The 20,858-nt window shown below is 37.5% G+C and overlaps 2 protein-coding genes across 4 annotated transcripts in view; one reads left to right on the forward strand and one right to left on the reverse strand.

The window, feature by feature from the left end:
* The window catches only part of LOC131690024 (orexin receptor type 2-like), a 651,430-nt gene that overhangs the window by 497,048 nt on the left and 133,524 nt on the right, over positions 1-20,858 (reverse strand). The gene's annotated exons all lie outside the window — the stretch shown is intronic.
* Positions 3,218-3,942, forward strand: LOC131690026 (lectin-like). Its single transcript, XM_058975470.1, has 2 exons — positions 3,218-3,368; positions 3,434-3,942. Exons 1-2 carry the CDS (start codon positions 3,264-3,266, stop codon positions 3,812-3,814), a joined length of 486 nt encoding a protein of 161 aa, XP_058831453.1. The 5' UTR covers positions 3,218-3,263; the 3' UTR covers positions 3,815-3,942.

Below are 20,858 nucleotides of genomic sequence, written 5' to 3' on the forward strand. Positions count from 1 at the left end.
TATCTTTTTAACTTTTTCCTCGTGCATGTAGGGTTTCAAAACAGTTTTTTCTTGAAAATGGTGGGGTCAAGGAACACGAAAAGCCTTTTTTCATAAAGATAGGTGCTCTCCTTGCAGTGCTAGAAGCTGCTCAATTTTTACCTTCCAATGCTCAATACAATTCTCCTAGAATATTTACAATAGTCCAATTGCGTGGAAAATGTAGCCAAAGACAGTCTAAATTGATAAATTTTATCAATTTTCAAAAATATTGTAACATAACGAAGATATATGAAAAATTCATTTTCCGTCGTCAACGTTAATGTTCCTGGCAGCACTGCTCCATCGGAATCCAATCAGACTAATTGCAATAACTTCAGTTCTAGAGCTGGTTCTTGAAACTATTAATACTCAAATGAAAGCCAATAGTCACATTTATTAGCCTTACTTGTTTTTGTGAGCAAATTTTGCCTTAATCAATAGTTATAGCTGTTTAAAAACGTTTTTTCCACAAACAACGTGGGCATGAATGGGTTAAGGATTGTTGGTAATTGATTGATGATTTCAATTTAGGATGAAAGATATAATTTTCATTACTTTTCTATTTATTCTATTGTCGCACAGCTGTCAACGACGAGCAGCATAACCAGTGCACACGAATTTTCGCAAGAGGAGAGCGGTAGCCTACCTAAGCCCTATGTTACTAATTCACAAACATAAAACAAAAATTATCTAACCTATCTGTACGAATAAAACCGTTTACAAACGCGAAAATAAACAAAAATTTACAACTAAATGTGAACGGTACCGAACAGCGGTGAGCATAATTTTACCTAAGAGAAGAGACGACAACGGGCTTCTTGCTCTTCTTAATTTTATCTACCAGGCCCTGACGTAATTCTAAAGACAACAAGCATCCATCGTTGCCAGATTCCATATGCATGTTTTTCTCAATTGCTGAAAATAATTGTTCCTGAAATATCGACCCTCTGTCAAGAATTCACAATAGTAGCTGCATTTAAAAATTGAATTTTATGTTGATTCGTGTCTCTCTTAAAATACACGTAGTTAGTTATTTATTCAATTTGCATAAAATGTTCATGTGTATGAAAAGTAGCCAAAATAAATTCAGCAGCACTGTTTTTCATCCCATTTGAAAATATTATGAACGCTCTTGACTGGCAATACGACCAATCAGAAGCTGGTTCAATATTGAGGTTAGGACTGGATCAAATTGGCTACGCGATTGTCTTCTCTTCTCTTAGCATTTTACGTAAACAATACACTCTACGGAGTGTGTACGCAAAAAAGGGTATATTTCCACCCAGTGCTAAATTGTTACCCTGACGGGTTACAAAATTCATACTTGTGACGGATATAGACCATATTTGTATTGTTCCGGAAGATCCAGAAGTGGCTCTGGAAGTCTATGGTTTCCTCGAAAGTTTTTTTAGAATTATTATTGCAAAGAAATTGTATTTGTGACCGAAACAAAGACCCTATTTGTGACCTGGTCAATTCTACGCCGAATTATCCGAAAGGTCAATGGGTCTCTGTCCCAGTCACAAGTACGAATTTGTGCGAAAGATATACTCTTATATGTTTTCGAAAATATCTCAGAGCTCTAGGACAAGGTTCATTAATTGACCAGCTGCTCGGATGTTCCAGATCTTCCGGAAAGTCTTTTTTTTGCCAATTTTCCAGTTATAACTACTAATTTATGTGAGTGCAACAAATATTTTCGAAAAAACTTCAGATTCATGAATTGTCTAATTTCACGGATGTTCCGGATCTTCCTGATGATTTTCACGTAGAATCCAGGGTCAATAGTTGAGTCACAGTGTTAGTATCATTTTATACGAGATTTCATATGAACTTTCAAGCTTATTACGAATTTTCGGGATCAGTTTCATTGATTCACCACATTCTCGCTTGTTCAACATTATGAGATATACAATTATTCCGTCGGAATCGGCATCGGAATCGAAATCCGGAACGCCCAAGAACGGTCGCATTATGCACAAATTTGATATATTATTATTTTTGTTTTATTATATTTATTATTAGTATTGTGGCTTAACCGTTATGTGTCCAACAAAAAAACACCTTTAACAGGCCGATGAGGGTACCTGGGTACCCACAAATTGAAATGCTCATAACTATGGCTTTCTTTAAACGATTTGGACATTTTTGGATGTTTTGGATTCAGGAATTCGTCCACTTTTTGATTCTGTGAAATTGAGCTGGATTAATAGATCTGGTTCATGGTAATTCTGATTTCTGAAGTAATGTTCCAATACCAAGGTATGATTGGTAAATTTTAATGATGTCCTAGAAATATGAGTATCAAAACTCTTAAAATTGTCTCTGAAGTCTGTAATTTATTGTTACGGGACCATATGGCAATTTGACCTCGGAATGGCCACTCACGGCCCCACGGGAACCTGCTCCAGAATATTCCGGAGTCAAATCACCAAATGGCTCCAAAACCACAAGATACAGCCTGCTGATGCAATTACACTAAGTTTGATACCCATATGGCCAGTATTCCAGTGAAATTCACATATAGCATCCCAGCACTGGAACATGCTTCTGGAAATCCGGATTCCCGGGAACCGAATGAAGTTACCCGATTCATTTTTACCAAGTCTAAAAGTGAATGAGTTCATGTATCTAAAACACCAAAAAGTACCGAAATCGGTTGGAGATTGCTTTAGTCAGTGGCATTTCAGTTTTGTGGGTATCCGAGTACCCTCGTCGGCCTGTTACGTAGTAAAAAAATCCAGGAACCCCGCCTCACTACCAACCTTATTATATCAACAATATTATTAACCCAAAACCTTGCCTTAGTGAAGTTCTAAGATGTCACAAAGTTTCAAATTTTCAGCTATGGATGGAGTTTCATTAATTGAAAGCTGAAAAGGTACCCGGGTACCGCGTCGGACACATAACGGTTAAAACTTAGTTCGAAATCGGGGTGAATAACATCGAGGGTTAATATCTTTACACGACTTCGCACCAACCGGTAATTTGTGAAGCTATTGTATTCCGTATTCGCTCAACGTCCACTGTGGCCTAGTTGTTTTCGCACCGACAATCAATTCCGCTATACGATGCAGTTTATTGTGCTATATCTGGTCCCATAAAGACACTGCTGCGATTAGATTGTACCGATTTCCGTGAAATCATCACAACCGATAACTCCTGTTCTTCCCCTCGCATATAAGAAGCTACTTCACAAAATATCTATTCGATATTGTTTTCATTGATTCCATCCAGTCAAGATGGAAACACTCGTGCCTCTACTGCTGATCCTTACCTCGGTTTGTTGCTTCGCGCAGGACCTAAGATGCATTTCGGAGTCGCCTTACTTCATACCGGAACTCCAGGTAAGCACTGTGTACCTTCTTTGCGTTAGCAAAGCAAGTGATTAAAATTAAGTAAATTCCCGTAGGCTAACTGGTTCAAAGCGACAGAATACTGCAACTCGATGGGAATGCGACTGGCGGTGATCACCAGCGAAGAAGCTAACAAGAAAGCAATCCTCACGATACAGTCCGCGAACAAGTTCAATCCGACGTCCACCGAAATCTGGATTGGTGGAAGTGACCTCGCGAAGGAGGGAGAGTATATCTGGCAGCCTACTGGGAAGCGATTCGAGTACAACTTCTGGGCGAAGGGTGAGCCGAATAATTCAGGGGGCGTTGAAAATTGTGCTCAAATTCGATATGTTAGCGCAGCCGTTGGTTGGCATTGGAATGATAAAAACTGTGACCTCGAGCGATATTTTATCTGCGAGAACGCGGAACCGAAGCGCGTCGTCGTAGTGTTCTGAGTTAAGTTGAACTAAGTTCAAAGTGGTTGCTCTCTGACTAACGCGTAGACAGTTGTTTGCTAGATCCACTCGAAGCAGTGTGTCGTGAACGAACAGAAGACTTTTTACGATTACTCTTGCGTTTAACATTCTTTTGTTTTATTTCTGGAGAGTCCATTGTCTTGCCCAACGTTGTAACTGAAGCTTTCCCATTGTGTTATTATTACTACACACCTAGAAAAAACAGTGTAAATTTACGTCTCCTGACCCTGACATATACGAGCATCAATAATGACTTAGTTTTACGTTTGATTTCAATTTTACATGACGTTTAATTTCGTCAATCATGTAATTTTACTCCACATACAGCGTTTGTTCTGAATGGTAGGAAGTGTAATTTTATGTTATTGCGTATGTAAAGTATATGTTTCATGTAAAATTAAACGGAACACGGTAATGTTCCGTCATTTCGTAAATTACGGTTTGTTGAATTGTGTCATGTTTGCAATTACGTCAACGATAAAATTAAGATTTTTTTGGTGTGTATATTTTACAATATTTTTCATGCCTGAAACTGCCGTACGTATGGATCTTACCGTGGTTAGTCCCTCACCGGAAATAACTATTGAGAATCACACTGAATGCTTCGTCCCTGACGCAGCATCGGGGCTAATTTGAGCCAGGACCAGCGAAACACGTGGGTAGTATTGGTAGTATGGGTAGTACTGCCCACTCGAAAATTGCTGAAGAGGGAATTACCCACTCGAAAGTTTGCAACAAACCAAAACCTGAGATTAACCACGTATGCGTCTCGCGCACAAAATTCATGCGTCTGAAATTCTCGATGTACAACAGTTTCATATTTTATTCAGATACAAATTTCTTTTCTTTACAATTTAAATTTCTTAAAAAATATGGGATAATAATTAGGTTTGGTTTGAAATTTGAAATCATATTTTATATTTGTACTAAAGGGAATACATTTTGACACATCTACATCTTAAAACAAGAAGTTAAGATCGACATACAAAAAATGCAATTTTATGCAGACAAATGGATGCAGTTAGAAATATTTTTAAAGACTAGATACAAAATTTGTAATTTTTTGACAAGGAGAAACTCTTGTAGACTTTTTATAAGGAAGACAAAAGACATACACGAGAGGGATTGATTCCAACATCAGTAAAAAAAGACTGTATAAGGAGATGTGAAGAGAGGACGGACAACAATGACAGGAAAAAAAAGGAAATTAAACTTGCAGCATTTTGGCAAACAGAAACGATTCGTTTAACGGATATCTGGCACAGGAAAACTAGGCGCACGACTAGACAACATGTTTAATGTCGCGATAACCGTCACCACAAGCGCAGAGACCACTCTCCACGACCCCAATACTCCGGAAATGCGCATTCAACGCATAATGATTGGACTAGACCCGAAGAAAGTCTCGTCCTTCATCCATCATCTTTAACCAAGTTTTGTTGATGCCTTTGGTATTCCTAAACTTCCATTGTCCTACGAAATTTGACAATTTTCGTGCATCTTCTGACAAGAAATACTGAAAAACTCTTTGAAGCTACCCGATCTTTCATAAATATCCTCTTCTAATGTCTGAGTGTCCGGCTTCTCATTAGCATTTTAATCTATGTGTCCCCTTTCTTATTACCCGGAATGGAGTAATGTGAAAGAACTCAAACTAATAGTTGTATCTGGTAATTCGGTAAGATTTTTCAGATAAAGCACTCAGGAACTCCCATATTTTTCCCAGGAAAAACAAGGAGTGCTTTCCATGCTCCACCGAACGGAGAGCCTCCATGGAACTGTATCAATGTGGGCATGGTCGTTGATTGGTAAATATCAAACCATGTTTTGTGGGGTGCATGTTTGCAGCATAGCCTCTTTTATGATCACCCTCACCACTACTGCCATAATAATTAGCAGAGAATCTATTAATAGCTCTCATCATCTGACAAACGTTAAGGTGATATGCCCACTACGATGCTTAGCATGAGCATCTTTGCTGTCAGATAAATTTGTGAGTTTAAAGAACAATCATTACGTTTATATACAGTATTATCATTTCATCGCGAAACGTCTAGTGAGGCCGTCCATGGTTGTTCGCGCCGGGCACTCGTATCGTCCGACGGAGTATCCGGGTACCTTTTTAGGTTTCAATTGATGAAATTCCAAGGTTTTATCCATAGCTGGAAATTGAAACTTTGTAACATCTTAGAACTTCACTAAGTCAAACTTTTGGGTTAATAATATTGTTGGTATAGTAAGGGGATGAGTAAGAAGAGACTCCTGTTACTACGTAACAGACCCACGAAACTGAAATGCCAATAACTAAGGCAATTTCCAACCGATTACGACACTTTTGTGTTCAGAAACTCGATTTATATGCGGGATATGTCGACAGTATATGCGGAGTCTCACCACAGAAGGAAAACTTTTCATGATTCTCTCCGCATTTTCCACACCGTGCCTTATTTCTACAATGGGTAAATCTAGGGCCCATTATTTGCAACAACGGCAGCTCATGTCCCTCGGTACATTAAGGCGAATAGGTAGACGAGTCCCGTTCAATAGAACCAACTTTTGAAGAACAGATCCGGCGAAACGCTGCGAGGCTGATGGAAATAAGTCGTTTTCTTATACTCCTCGACTTTTGCTTAACGCAATTGCTTGGATTGCAGAATTTCCACTGCCGGAAGCGAAGAGTTCTGAAAGGAGCCAACCCCGTATTTCGCAAGTAAGCCCCTCTCGGAGACTACACCATCAATCTCTACTTCTCGGGCGGGTACGTAGACAAAATAGTTTTTTCCACGGCCGAGTGTTGTTTAGTTAGATTACATGATATATCTATGATGTTAAATGGCTTATCTTTGGTCCGGAAGGTTTGTATTGAAAAGGAGATTAATCTGCATTGTTTTTGCCTTCGGTATTCAAATTGTCCTCCATTAATCCTGAAAGGATGTCGATTGTCGAAGAAATCTTCCCATTAGTCAAAACTGTCATGCGGGCTTCAGTATCCACCAAATCGCAGTTCAATCGCAGGGTATGAAAAATTAATGCAACGAAATTTAAAAGAATGGAGTAATTGGTACTTAGTTGCACAACTACTCCATCAGAAATCAACAAAAACATTTTTGCTGAGTCGTTGGTCATACAGCCCGTTGACAAAGGGTGTTTTTAAATGACCACCAGCTAAGGAATTTTCATTTTCACTTACACACACCATGTCTGAACTTTCGTCAGTATGGGTAGAAATTACTTCGAATCTTACTACCCACTCGGGAAAAAAGTGTTCCACCGGCCCTGATTTGAGCAGTTTCAAAGTTATCGTTACAACACCGCATTTATTATTTGCTTTAACATCAACAATTCCGAAATTTTGAAGAAATTTGCATATATATTTACAGGGTTGAAATGCGTTTGTTCTTTATTAAGGTTTTCAACGTAAAAAAGTACTTTTTGAGATTTCTTTTAGAAATTTGAGCAAAGTGGATCAAAACTTTTGCACAATATAATGTATCATTTCAAAAATATTCTGTCATTTTTCTATGCAATTTCTACCTAACTGATTTATTTCAAACGTTACATACACATTCCATGTATAAAGTACCAAACTCCTACGTTGAGTTTTCGAGATCATTTTTCGATTAAGGTGGTTTTTTACTTATTTGAAATAAAAACCATTTTTCATGAAAGATTTCGTCATTTTATGAGCAAAAAAACCCCTTGCAAGAAAAAATATCTAGAAAACTCAACGTAGGAGTTTGGTACTTTATACATGGAATGTATATGTAACGTTTGAAATAAATCGGTTAAATAGTTTTTGAATGGCAGTTAAGAGACGTCCCACAAAAAGCTTTGTCACCAAATCGCTTGTCGATAATCCTGCATCCAAAAATTACAGAACGTTTTTGAAATGATACAGTATAATGTGTAAAAGTTTTTATCTTCACCAAAATTTCTAAAAATATCACAAAAAAAGTGTTTTTTTCTCACGCTGGTTGGCAAATCTGTATTATATTGCCAATCTATGTCGCCATTCACCTCTGATACAGAATTCCTATTCCTTACCTCCCCGCGGTGCCAACCGGAACACAGGCCACATTTTGCCGTTTTTGCTTAGACTCGGGACTGGGTCAGGTTCTGTTCTCAACCGCTGTCAGTTCGTTCACTTCGACAGGTTGACGGATTGGAGCATGTCTAGGTTATGTTACGAGCGGGAGTGGCATAAGTGAAGGTCGGCTAGGATCTGTGCTCGTATGCTGACAGGGAAGGGGACAAACGACGCACACGCGAAACTGCTAGTTCGTCCATCTTGCAGAGTGAATCTTTTGGTACAGTTAACGGATGTTTCGGGCAGCTAAAAATTATTTCTTGGTTTTCTTTTGTAGGTTCGGTTTGTATACAACTCTTGATTAATATTTTTTATCAATAAAAAGTTGTTCGTAAATCAGCCCCAATAAGACTTCAATCTGTCTAGTATCGATGATCACGGGTCGATGCGTGCTGAAAGTTCGCCGCGTCTGTTTTTATGAATCTAATTTAGGGCTCCGTTATTGCTATCAAGCCCGTACATCAAATTAACTTTGTATTTCATTTCAATGTTCAATATTATCATTCGTATATGTGTGTTTCACAAACAATCCGATTTGGAAAATATGGAATACTTTCGTTGATTTATAACATCTCGAGCTATCATAACTCTTTGTCTGTACAACATGTCACTCGGTTTTCAACCCAATGAATACTGTTACAATAAATGATGATACGGCCCATTATGCAGATAGGATTGGCTTTTCTAGGCAATGCTCCCACGGTCAGCTGTGTGGAGTTCAAATTAATAATTTAATTTAAAAAATATTTTTTTCTTTGGCCTACAATGTGTTACAGGGTCTTTAAAATATTGAAAAAATGCTAAATGCTTTCTAAGATATCGAAATAAAGTTTTGTTTTAATTCCTAGGTCAAAAATTACTAGAGATAGATTTCCAGCCGTGTAGCCATTCAAAAAAGCCCGCCCGTGGGAAAATGTTACCCATCTGCCATCTTGTAGCAAAACTACTAAACAAATATGTTTGTGCATCACAAATAGTATTATAAATCCTATTTTATAAGATCTCGATTCATATCTTTGTTGCATCAAGAAAAAATCCCAAAATATGCCATTTGTTCATGTTATACAGTGATGTAACACCTTAACCGAAATAAAATGAATCTTACGAACACTTAAGAAGACTGCAATGTAAAGTAAAATTGTATAATCTATGATTAATGGGAACTGAATTTGCATGTTTTTTTTTCTCTAAGTGTGTTCGCATGCTCCTCAATCGGTCCTTTTATGATCTTTTTCCGGTGCAAAGTCAAAAAAGAGATAAGTCCATTAGAGATTTTCCTGACGTGTACAAATGGGTGATTGAGACCAGTGCATGATGTTTTGATGGTTGCGATACTTAGCATGGACTGTATGTATATTCCTTTTAAGGGGCTGTATGGTGTCTGAGCTCATGAGAATTTATTTGGGTAAGCAATCTTTTGTAGAAATTCCAAAGAACGCTAATCCACACAGTGGATGGAAATTTAAAAAATTCCATGGAAAAAATTACCAAATCCTGCGAGTACGTTATAGACGTATAGTATATTCCATACAGTTGTAATTTAGTTTCTAGGCCTTTATGTGGTGGTTTCAAAGTAGGGCGAAACTTTGCCGATGGAGCGACGCTTCTCCAAAATTGTTAATAAATCTCGGATTTTAAAATGAATTATTGGACAAAATTAATTACAGTTTATAGCAAAGTGATAGGTTCAGTTGAAGTTGATTGATTTCAATAATATACGAGGGAATGTTTGAACAGATTGAAATCAGTCGTGAAAGTTTTATCATTTTCAATTTGAATTTGTGTTCATAAAAAGCACATCAAATGACCAAATAATCATTACCGATAGATGCTGAACATGTTGTTAGAGAAAATCATCTTATCATACGTTACTGAAAAAAGTCTCATTTGATCAAACTGTGATCAAAGATACCTCGTTTTACGGTAAGCGAACTTATAAATAGAGATGCCGCGTGTCCGTTTGAAATATTCATCGCTTGTCTTCCAAATGAGCAACATCGTGACTATAACGTCCGCACGGTGCAATAAGCGGTTTAACAGCGTTAACCGTGTTCGAATTTACACTTGTTTATTTGCTGTATGCAAAGCTTATCGTGCACGTTATGTGACCCGAACGAATATCGAAATGAGTCGTGCACACATGATGATTTGCAAAGAGGGTGAGTTTAGATTGAGTTCAACACATTCCAAGGGCGACGCGTGTGTTCTTCTTGTAAGTTAGCGTTGGGAAAAATAATTTATTTTGATGCTTATGCGTGCGTTGGGCGGGTAATTCGTATGTCAAAAGGTTTTGGCGATTTGTAGGTACATAGAGTAATGAACCTATTAGCACATACGTTTTTTATATAAAAAAACAGGTGGTGTGTTTTTATCACTAAGGCCGATGATAACATGCTTCTGAAGCTATTTCTAAAGCACGGGCGGACTTAACTGGGTTTCTTCTTACCTAAAAGCGGGGGTTAGTGGGAGATTTCGGCGAATGAAGAGTTTTAATTATGTTAGAGCAGTAACCAAGTTGACGCACTGAATGGTTTTTATTTTTATGACAGGTTTGTAAACATTACCCACTGAGAAGCCCAAAAAACTTTTTTACAAAATCGTCCAAATTATTTTACAATGGTCCTTGTGAATAGACCGCTTTGGGCCTGGTAGCATAGACCACATCGCACAGTGGCTGTAGGCTGGCCAAAACCTCAAAAATTTATTTTTGAAATATTGATATTTTATATTTTTCCTAAATTTCTCATGTATTGAATGATGTATATTCAAAATTTAATGATCATTGGATAAGAACACGATTTTTAACATGAGTTTAAACGTAGCAAAGTCCGGACTTTTTAATGATTTTCATTTCCGAAACCACCATTGCTCTGTTCACTTCAAATGCATGTAGCTCTTTTGATTTTGGTCCGATTTTAGCACAACTAGTTTCATTGTGTAGAAGAATGAAAGAACTTGCTTGGCGAATAAAATACATTTGGTAAATTTGCTTATAACTATGACTTTTTAGTTTAAATATGTTTGAGGTGGTCAGATCAAAAATACTTTTTTCACTAATGTATTCTGTACAAATCATTTCGGAACGGTCACATAGTACACATTCTATGGGAAATAACCTCTACTTTTCGAATATCATGGTCTCATTCTGCGCCTAGGTGCGCAAAAAATTTTAAGGAGATTTTGAAGCTTTGTTGCGGATATGGAGGCCCATGGTGTTTTGTGTAAAATAGTTAGACAATCTACAGTAAACCAACACGTTATACAATGGATTTAAAGTAGTGTTCTTCATTTTTTATGATATTGCTGACATTGGTGAACAGTAACGGAAAATCTATCATGAAAACAGGATCATAGTTATAAGAAAGGTTCAATGACACTGTATGGAAAAATGCATTTAATATTTTATGACTTTTGACATCAAAAATGAGCTCAGCACCTCAAAATTAGCTTAAATTCTGATTTTCAGCCAAATTAGGTAACATTTGAGGTTTTGTCCGACCTTTGTTTGAAGACCCGCCACTGTGCATCGTCGTCTGCAAGCTGTCTCGGCGTATACGAATTTGACAAAACAATCAATGTCATTCACGTCTTCGACATAAGCCTTGAGAGAGATCCGTGTAGCTAAATCGAAATGTTGTTAAGACGCCATGCGAAAAATGTATGTATGTGACAATTAATTTAGTAAAAGTTGTTTAAAATCGGTGCAAGATTGTTGATAAAAACTGAATCAAAAGCCCCATTAAGGGGTTATATATGTTGAGATGCGGGGAAAAAGGGAAAAGTTTGAATTTTTGTAGAGATATCTAGCCATATTTTTATGAAATACATGTTATACGTCTAGCGTAGTACGATGTCCAATTTGCAAAATCCACTTGAGAATATCAAAAAATATTAAAAAATCTCGAAGTTACAGCAATTTCTACAAAACGCGTTTTTTAAGAAGTTTGCCGTGACTACGATTCCAGTCCAACATCTCAACTGAAAGCACAAAACTAAAATAAAATCATTAGTGTGTACCTGTGGTGTCCTTGAACGCTAGATTTTTTTTTCTTGTTTTTGGAAACGGGGACGATTTTTCAAAAAAAAAAAAACAATATTTTCACCCGAAAAAAACATATTTAAAAAATCATAACATTAATATAAAAATTTTGATGAAAAAATGGAATCATTCGAACAAGTTTAAAAAAAAGCTTTGAGATCGGTTGAAAACTTTATCGGCAATCGTAGTCACCGCAAAGACGTTTTTGGGGAAACATGATTTCAAGATAATCGCGTTTAAAGTTTCAAGTATAAGCCACGCCTACGTAAGGGAGCAAGATGAAAACCGCTATAACTTTCCGTCTACTGCTCCGATCTCTAAAATTTGAGATAACATTCATAAGAAACCGAACTTTACGATAGAAGAATAAAAAAAAATTGATTGTTTGGTCGACCTCAACATACGTAACCACTTAAGATCGAAGAAAATGACTTTAATAAAACTGTCGATAGCTAGCGGGTAGTCCCTCGTCCCGGAAGGTCTTATATGCGGCGGCTTTCTCTGTCCCAGGTTAGCTTGGGAGACCGTCCGCGATGGTTTGTGTTTGGTCTGAACTTGAATCGTAGTGTCGAGAATCAAGCCAGCTAAAAACCCACACTCTTCCTCCGGAGGAAGCTCTTGTGTGGACTTGATTTTGCCGGATATCGCGGACGCGTAACTCTTCCAATCAATATTTCGTGTGAGGTCATACGAAACTTTGATTGTGTTGTAGCTGTGAAGCACGGGGTCTTCAAAACAGTCAATCCCTTGTGTCAGCCGATTCGTGCAATTCAAACTCGAATCGTAAACGATTCTACTTATTTCAACTTCGTTAGCTGGTACATATACTCTGTACTCCTCCGTAAAAGGCTCGTAGCTTTTGACTCTTCAAACTATTTACCACCACCAGAGGATTATCATGGCGAATTTTCGATATTTCCGTCTCGGCCCAATATCGTTCCGATAGACCTCGAGAAATCTCCAATGATTTCAAAAATGTCCTGGAAAAAAGGCCCGGTTCAGTTTCATTCTGGGAGTCGATTTTATTTCGACATCCATCTCACCTTGAGGCAAGACATTGTTAGGGGAAGTTATTTTTGCACGGGTCTATTGCCCAGTGCATGTTGATAAGAGAGACAAGAATGGGAAATGTAATATAACATTGGTACTGTAACCCATCAGGGTAACGATTTGGCACTGAGTGAAAATATACCTAATTTTGATTATACACTCCGTAGAGTGTATTTGTTTACGCAACATTATGCTCACCGCACGCTGTTCTGTTCCATTCACATTTAGTTATAAATTTTCGTGTTTGTGGACGATAATTTTCATGCAGATGGGTGTAGTAATTTTTGTTGAATATTGGTGTATTAATAACATAGGGCTTAAGAAGGCGTTTTTTGGCGTTGGTTATTTTGGTCGAGTGTGGAAGGTGGCCATCGTATTTTTTTAGTTAGTGACGAATTACGGCGTATAACAGACGTCCGTGAAGAGTGTTTTTATCGTGACAGTGTCCCGCCACTAGACAGCGAGTTAGGTGCGCGTGTGACGACAAGTAATCCCGTCCAAAAGTGTCGGTAGTGGTTCGGGTACTCGAGTGTTGTGGTATTGAGTCACCGAAACGGAAAGCTGAACGTAAAGGAGCCACTCGCTTCACCGGTTAAACACAAAGGACTTAGTAATGCTACGCCACCCTCACTGTGGAGAAACAGCCGAACGAGCGTTGCTCTCCTCCACAGCCAATCGCAAAGAAGGGCGAAGCAGGTAGAACAACGGATCCACCTGAGGTAGTTTACAGCGCCTTGGCCATTCACGGGAAGAGTAGTCGCCTATCGCCATGGAGGTTCCGATGAAAAAGCATTGTCCACCTCCCTAGCTAATCGAAAAGAACCGCTTTGATAGCAGCCACCGGTACCAGTAGGAGAACACGGTCGATGGAGTCCCGGCCAGTTGGAACCTTCGCCTTCTCGCCTTCGTCAGAAGTAGCTAATCAGTTCCTTCGACAGAGTGCAGTACAGGGGAGAGAAAAAATTAAAGTCGGTAAATTTAGATTTGTTCGTTTACCTTTTTGTTTGTATACGAAATTCCGGTAGATGTATCTAGGCCGCCCTTACAAGAAGGGTCCGCGGGGCAATCAGAACCCGAGTAATGACCAACCTGCTAATTACAGTACTTATTTTGAATAACGGTATCCAGACAGTTTACGAGAAACTAAACACTGCTATTGCTCTGCTGGTTGAATAACGGTTAAAGAGCACACACAAAAGAAATACTAAAACCTCAATCCGAGTCACCGTACAAATAACGGGGTTGACCGCTCTCTGGTCCCTATCCTACGATCTGCTAATATATTGAAGAGACGGCATTGCACTCAATGTCTATCGAAGATGGGACATTTTATGGGACTCGGTTCGCGTGACTTTCGCTGAATTCTGCTCTACCGAGCTACGTTGAAGCGCAATGGCTACCTCTTTGTACCATGGGCCAATTGTAAGTAGCCGGGTGACCTACTGTAGCAATACGTAGCGCTGCGATTAATAGGACGACGACCATGCGGACGATGCTCGCTAGAAAACCGTTCAGAAGTGTTTTGAGTGCCGTCCCGAGCTTCCTCCTAACGGCCCGAGGTTGTCCCGATAAAGAATACAATATAAAACCATACATCAATAATACAAAGCCGAAGGTAATCCCTCCTGGTTTTGGAAAATAATTACAACCAGGAGTTTCCAGTACTTCCTGGGTACTAAAAACCTCAACTGATCCTATTTCGCCGTCAATCCAAAATTAAATTTCATAAATTGTCTGGCATCCTAGTCTAAAACAGCTCTAAACGTTACCAATCCTCTGAAAAGTCTGATCTACCAACAGTAAGAACAATTTTAAATTAGGTGTCTGGACAATGACCCCTCCATGCAGCGATCGTATCCCTCGATGGATTAAAAACTCGTCGAAATAGTTCTGAAGGCCCGTTTATGCACTTTGTAATAAATGCGAGGGAATGCCACCTTAGTCCGGGGAACCATTATCACGGTGTTCCTAAAACCGTTATTAACAAAAAAATGACCATAAATTTGTCATACGGCATTCGAAAGATACAGTATCCAAGCATCTTCTCAGTGAATTTCAAAATGATCCATCGAGGGATTCGAGAGAAATTGCAATTTGAAGTTTTATGACACGTTTCATAAGGCTACCAGCAAACACCCACGGGTTTGGTCCTATCTTTACAAACAATTTTTTTTTTTGTCTACTTATTTAGTACATGGCATTCGAAAGACATAGCAATTAAGTATATCTCCTGCAAGTTTGAAAATATTTCATTGACGGAATCGAAATTTATAACGGTTTGGATGTGGTATGCGGTCATAGATGGGTTTTCTACCAGACTTCAAGCGTGAATCCATGTTTGTCCATTGACTATTTAGATCGTTTATACGTGCCGCGGTTTTTGAAGGAAAACCTGACCATTTAATTACATAAATATAATGTACAAAAGGTGTTATTTATATGGTGCACTGAAAAAATATGAAAATAGGGTTGTCTACCAAACGTTAAATATAATGTGTAAATTAAAAAAATGGATAAAAGTCGGAATGTTTACTTCAAAAGGCCATATTTCAATGGTTTGTTGACCGATTCTAATTATTTTTTCATTATTGAACAAGTAGACGTTTCATCGTTAATTTTCATAAAGAAGAATATAAAATAGAGTTGCCTACTTCAAACAATAGACAACATAATTATCCTCAATTATATGTATTATCACTATTTAGTGGATATCTTTGTATTCAAAACGATGACCTATGCATTAGTTGAATGCAACGAACGCAAACTACAAATGATGGAAAAATAAAACCATAAATTTAAAAAATATTAAGGTATTTGCTGATTCAGATCAATTTATGTTATGATACGGTTTTTGTTGGAAATTTTGTACAATCGCTGGTTGGGTCGACAGATGTTAAAACTGGTCAAAGGGGATGTTATTAGTACAAGTTCATCTGCTCATATCTCTAACTATTGTCAGTTTTATTGTCGAATTGAACTTATCATGAGAATTTGACATTCAGATGTTTATACAGCAATTGCAATCAACTAGTATATAAAAATGGATAGGAAGCTATTTTTAAAACAAAAATATTTACTAAATAATGATAATACATATAGTTGAGATCAACTATATCGCCTATTTATTGATGTAGATGACACTGTTTTATATTCTTCTTAATGTAAATTAACAATGAAACGTTTACCTGTTCAATAATGAAAAAATAATTAGAATCGGTCAACAAACCATTGAGATATGGCCTTTTGAAGTAAACATTCCAACTTTTATTCATTTTTTTAGTTTTCACATTATATTTAACGTTTGGTAGGGAACCCTATTTTCATATTTTTTCAGTGCACCATATAAATAACACCTTTTGTACATTATATTTATGTAATTAAATGGTCAGGTTTTCCTTCAAAAACCGCGGCACGTATAAACGATCTAAATAGTCAATGGACAAACATGGATTCACGCTTGAAGTCTGGTAGAAAACCCATCTATGACCGCATACCACATCCAAACCGTTATAAATTTCGATTCCGTCAATGAAATATTTTCAAACTTGCAGGAGATATACTTAATTGCTATGTCTTTCGAATGCCATGTACTAAATAAGTAGACAAAAAAAAATTGTTTGTAAAGATAGGACCAAACCCGTGGGTGTTTGCTGGTAGCCTTATGAAACGTGTCATAAAACTTCAAATTGCAATTTCTCTCGAATCCCTCGATGGATCATTTTGAAATTCACTGAGAAGATGCTTGGATACTGTATCTTTCGAATGCCGTATGACAAATTTATGGTCATTTTTTTTTGTTAATAACGGTTTTAGGAACACCGTGATTATGTTATCGTCAGCTTAGTACTTAACACAAAATATCCTTGAATCGTCGATCCAACTATTTTTACTAATTCCTCATCTATCTTGTGTTGGACAAGTAGAAGATTTTCAATTCTGACCATAATCAATTATCTGTAAATTACTAAATTAACTTCTTTTAGTTCCACCAAAATACTATCAAGATTTTAGTTTCCAGAGTCCGTAGGTAACATTTTCAAATTTTAATTAATAAAAAATCCCAATATTCCACTAAAAATGGAATACATGCAGTTTAGTGAGTGTCTTCCAGCAACCTCTCGGACGCGCACCCGTTCCAGGAACATGGTAGCTATGAACCACGACAATTCTGAGACGTAGTATTAGCGAATGAATCACACCTATACCAATAGTCAGAACACCACTAACCATTACCAACAATAATTGTTGACACCATTTACAGCACCGGGAGAAACCGAGTTCTCATCAATTACGTCCCGTCCCATTCGCATGTTGCGCGCAAATTGACGACGAAATCAGGTATAATTTCTCAGGAAAAAAGTGTTCCGACACCAAACGATCAACCTGCCACGCCAAGTCAGTTAGTTAGTTGCAAGGGAAGCAAAATAAGAATCGAAACCAACCAACCAGTCAACCAGCAGGTTCAGCACGAGTGAGGTTTCACCACTCGACCTGTATTGTTTGTAAATATTCGCTTACATAAATACAGAAATAGCGCACCACCATCGCAACAACGGGGGCGCGCGCGCAGCTCGATGCGTTCGATTTCCACGTCGTGTTGTTGTTGCACCGAAAGCGTGAAACATCGGACGAACGAAAAAAAAAACTGCCACCTTCAGCAGGAATACGATCTCGATTGGGCGTTGGGCGTGCAATTTTTCAGTGCCCCGACCTCCGGCAATCGGGCACAAATTTTTGAGTTTTTTTTCTCTTCCGATCGGACCTTCTGGTTGACTTCGTGACCAGGCAAGCTCCTGCTTGTGTACTTTCGTAGTTGCTTCTGCGGAAGGTAGAGAGTATGAAGTCCCATTAGAATACCCTACCGGGGATGTTGTCGGAGATGAAAATTTCTGTTACTGCTTAGAAATGTGAATAACACTATTTTGAGATGACGACCACGTTCCAATTGTGTACTGTAGTTGGTAGGTGGTAAACGAGGAAGTAAACTTTAGTATGCGTCATTTACACTATATATTACTATACTCTGCAGCGAAATGTTTAGTTCCGAACCACTTAGGGGAATTGTGGGAAAAACCGACACTGTGGGTAAAACCGACACCCCACAACTTTTCCTAGAAATCAAATTTTTATTCATTTCATAATGATACAATATTATTAGTACGTTTATTTAAAGCATTTGAAGAAAAATTGGATTTACGTTAGTGCGCCGAATGTCATAAAAATTAACAAAACATTCGACAGCAGCGTTCATACTCGTCTGGATGTAAAATTTCGTTGGTAGATTTAAAGGTTTTAACCGAACGAAAGCTTTTCAAATCACCCCATTTTTCAGTACCTATTATTATCGGCCTGTCCTATGATCAACTAGGTGCATTGAAGACGAGTTTGAAAAATTCAATATTTTTAATTGCTTTTATAAAAAAATGTGCGCTGTTGGGGTAAAACCGACACCCTATGGTTAGGGTAAAACCGACACCCTGTTAAGATGGTTGTGTATAGTTGCGATTCATTTCAAAATACTGGGGATCTTTGTGACACTTCAATTAGCCTATTAGAACACTATAGTATTAGCAGAAACACACAGAAATACTTTTATTGTGTTTATTTCTTGTAAGTCTCTTTAAAAATCAAAAATTGGAATTTTTGCTTATCTGATTCTAACGAAGCTTTTGCTATTTCTGCAAAAAGGTCATCAAACCGAATTTATAGTGTTCTCTTGGTTTGTCATAGACGAATTTTATCACAATGAGACAATGATATCCATATCAACATTAGAATAGGGCTAATAAGATTTGTAAACAAACTTTTGTTTTGCTGATTTCTCTTAATTTGTTATATTTTCAACCCAGAAGACATTTGAAATTGATTCTACCAAGGGTAAAGATGTTGATTCATGTATATCCTTCATGAAATTCGAATCGACAGCGAAGTAATGAGCAAAATAAGTTTGTTTATAAAAATCTCATTAGCCCTTTTGAAGAATTGATATTGATATTATGTATACTCCAATAGATCGTTGATGATCAGAGTCTGAAAAATCAAATCTGAAAAAGATAGTTTTACTAAGAAGTGTGTGTGTCACTTACAAGTGAATGAATCCAATTAGCAGAACGTAGAACGCTTGAAAATCTTCTCTTATGAAATAAAATGACACTGGAGGTTGCAATGATGTGCGCAAGGATTATTTGGAAATACTCATATCAATAAATAATCCTATAGCATAAAATACTCTTATTTATAGTACTACGCTTTCGAACTTTCTTCCCCTCACTACATGATGAAGCAATAAAAAGCACATATTTGCATCATACATACTCACACTTTATTAATCAAGCATATATCTCATTTTTAATAAAGATAAAGATTTTAATAAAGTGGAGAGAAAATAAATTAAAGGGGGTGTCGATCTTACCCCTATGGGGTGTCGGTTTTACCCGCAGTGCTTACAAAAAGTCACTTTGTTTTCCAAGTTTTACAACCAATATTTTTTAATGAAATTAATTTTTTGAAGTGCTGAAAAAATTAAGTCTTGTTAAGAATTTTCTGAAGAAGAATTCTGCATAAAAATTATAATTTTATTGGTTTTGTGGCAACTTAGAAAAAGTGTTAAGCTTAAGGTGTCGGTTTTAACCATAATTCCCCTACTAGTAATTCCGCACATGACTAATGCTGGAGACGTGATTTTATTTCTATTGCCATTTAACACTGCTCTTAATGGTTGGTTGAAAGTCTGCAGGAATTATTTTAATGACCGATGAAATGAAAGTTTATAAAATAAAATGTTTCGTTTTTCATGGACGAACAAATTTCAACGCCAATTTAGAACTTGTGAATCATTTAAAAAGTAGCACCACCTTACAGGAATGATTTTCCTGATCAGAAATCATTCCAATAAGGTGCATATCTACTTTATTATCTGAACTCGGAACAGCGCAGATGGCGCCGCTGTTCTGAGAAGGACATGATAATCATCTTTTAAATAGCACAATACACCGGTTACCATGACGGAACGCGCAATTTTCCGATATTGTCTCGTATTCTTTTGTGGCCTAATGTGGAATCGTGGCGCAGCACTGAGACCCCGCCTAATTGCGTCTGAGCAGAGCTTTCACCATTCATTCAAATTCAATCCGAACGAACCACAATACAGTTCAGTAAAACGCTTGCCTTCACCCCAACCGAACGAATTGCCGCTATGGATACCGAAGCAACAACACGAGGAAACAGAAACAGGAACGAATATATCCACACACGCTTGCATAAGCACGTATCATTATTGGCGATTCTACGTTGAAACCGCTCACAGATAGCGCTGGAAGCAAAGTGTTGCTGATTTGATTCTGTTCTGTCATAGTGCATATATTTTCTGTAAACATTGGTAAAAAAATAACTTTTAAACACCAAATCACCGATCAATTTGTTGATAATTGTTTATGAAAATGATGGAAAACCATCATTTTATAAGATGATAAGTAAACATCTTGCGAAAAGGTTGTAAAACATAGTGGTTTCTAATATTATTCGCAGAGCTATATGTGTGCTGTTCCAAAATGTAATTTGTTGAGCATCGTAGGTGCCGCAACATCATTTCCAGTTCCTCCTAAGTTAAGCTAAACCTTCATGAGATGGTGTAAATTCATTCAACTCTCCGGATCACGCGAGGAAAGAATATATCTGGTTAATAGGAAAGTGTCAGCTTTGTATCATACACAGCCGATCCTTCTCTCTGATAGTCTTCACTGAATCTCCTACGTAGTCCAAAATATGAAGGAGTTTGACATTGATACTGATTGGATCTCGGTTTCAAGTTGGAACTTTATTTATGGAACGATTTTTGATAACCACAA

The sequence above is a fragment of the Topomyia yanbarensis genome, chromosome 3, assembly GCF_030247195.1.
Source record: "Topomyia yanbarensis strain Yona2022 chromosome 3, ASM3024719v1, whole genome shotgun sequence".
Lineage (NCBI taxonomy): Eukaryota > Metazoa > Arthropoda > Insecta > Diptera > Culicidae > Topomyia > Topomyia yanbarensis.